Source organism: Trypanosoma cruzi, genomic scaffold (genome assembly GCF_000209065.1).
Source record: "Trypanosoma cruzi strain CL Brener 1047053516355 genomic scaffold, whole genome shotgun sequence".
Taxonomy (NCBI): domain Eukaryota; phylum Euglenozoa; class Kinetoplastea; order Trypanosomatida; family Trypanosomatidae; genus Trypanosoma; species Trypanosoma cruzi.
Window position 1 is genome coordinate 10,879 of NW_001849255.1, and position 1,019 is coordinate 11,897.

Here is a 1,019-nt window from a genome sequence, read left to right on the forward strand (position 1 = left end):
TTTTGTACTGGGGATACGGAATAGTTAATACTGAGGCTGCACCCACGCTGTTGCCCTCCACACGCCACTGCGCACCGCCCTCGAGTGTCACAGAGCCAGACAAATACACCAGCGCGGGATCAAAAATTTCCGTCCCACCAAAGAAGGTGCAGTCCGCCACTCGCAGCAGCCCCGCGGAGCTCACGGTGGTATCCCCAAAAAGAATAACGCCATTGACCGCGCTCATCGTGTTGTTCTCCACGTCAAAGTAGCCTCCGTTCTTCACATCAACAGCGTAAACGCAAACAGATGATTCCACACCGTCATCATCCTTCGTTGCGCTCAGCGTATTTCCCTTCACAATAATCCCGCCACCATCAACAACAACAGCAACGGAGAAATAGACTGCGTAACAGTTCCCCTCGATATAGTCGTCAAGCAGCAGCAGCGTCATATTAGCACTGAGAGTAAACTTCACAAATAAAATGGCATGGCCCGACGTCGTCACAATCGTACTACCCACCACCAGTATCTGGGAGCTCACGCCAAAATCACCCTCAAACTCCAACACTCCGGAATCCATCATCGAGGCGACCACGTTCACGTGCACGCGCGCACCACTCCCCTTGATCGACAGGCCCCTGAGGACGCAATGCAGCAGCGTGATGTTGAGTGTCTGTTGTGGCGCGTCAAAATGTGACAGGTCCAGCACAATCGCGGCGGTGAAGGTCACGTTGACGAAGCACAGACCACGCACGCCGGGATCAGGAACGTCCAAAGAGTCGATGCTGCCACCGTGCACGCAGCGGACCTCCGTGTCGTCCGCATCGGGGAGCGGGAGAGGCCCAAGGCCGTCCGGAACCGCAGCTGGCAGACACGTGTCACCGTAGCCGCCAGCAGCGCACACGCACTCACAGCCGCTGATGCTGCTCGTCCTCGCAGCGAGGCACACGGCGTCCATGGTGCACGCACCGCAGTCCAACACCGTCACGGGTGCTCCAATATTGAGGACGACTCCGTAATCCGTCACGGGAGAGCCC

General features: G+C 57.3%; 1 protein-coding gene across 1 annotated transcript, besides 1 other annotated feature; it reads right to left on the reverse strand.

Moving 5' to 3' along the window:
• Tc00.1047053437155.9 (dispersed gene family protein 1 (DGF-1), putative) lies at positions 1 to 1,019 on the reverse strand (the record flags this gene model as incomplete). The annotated part of the gene is made up of 1 exon (XM_797056.1): positions 1 to 1,019. A coding segment is annotated over one exon (1,019 nt), but the record flags the coding sequence as incomplete, so codon positions are not given.
• Positions 1 to 1,019: a sequence feature (areas not merged during assembly with more than two copies in the genome that could not be assigned to a particular haplotype).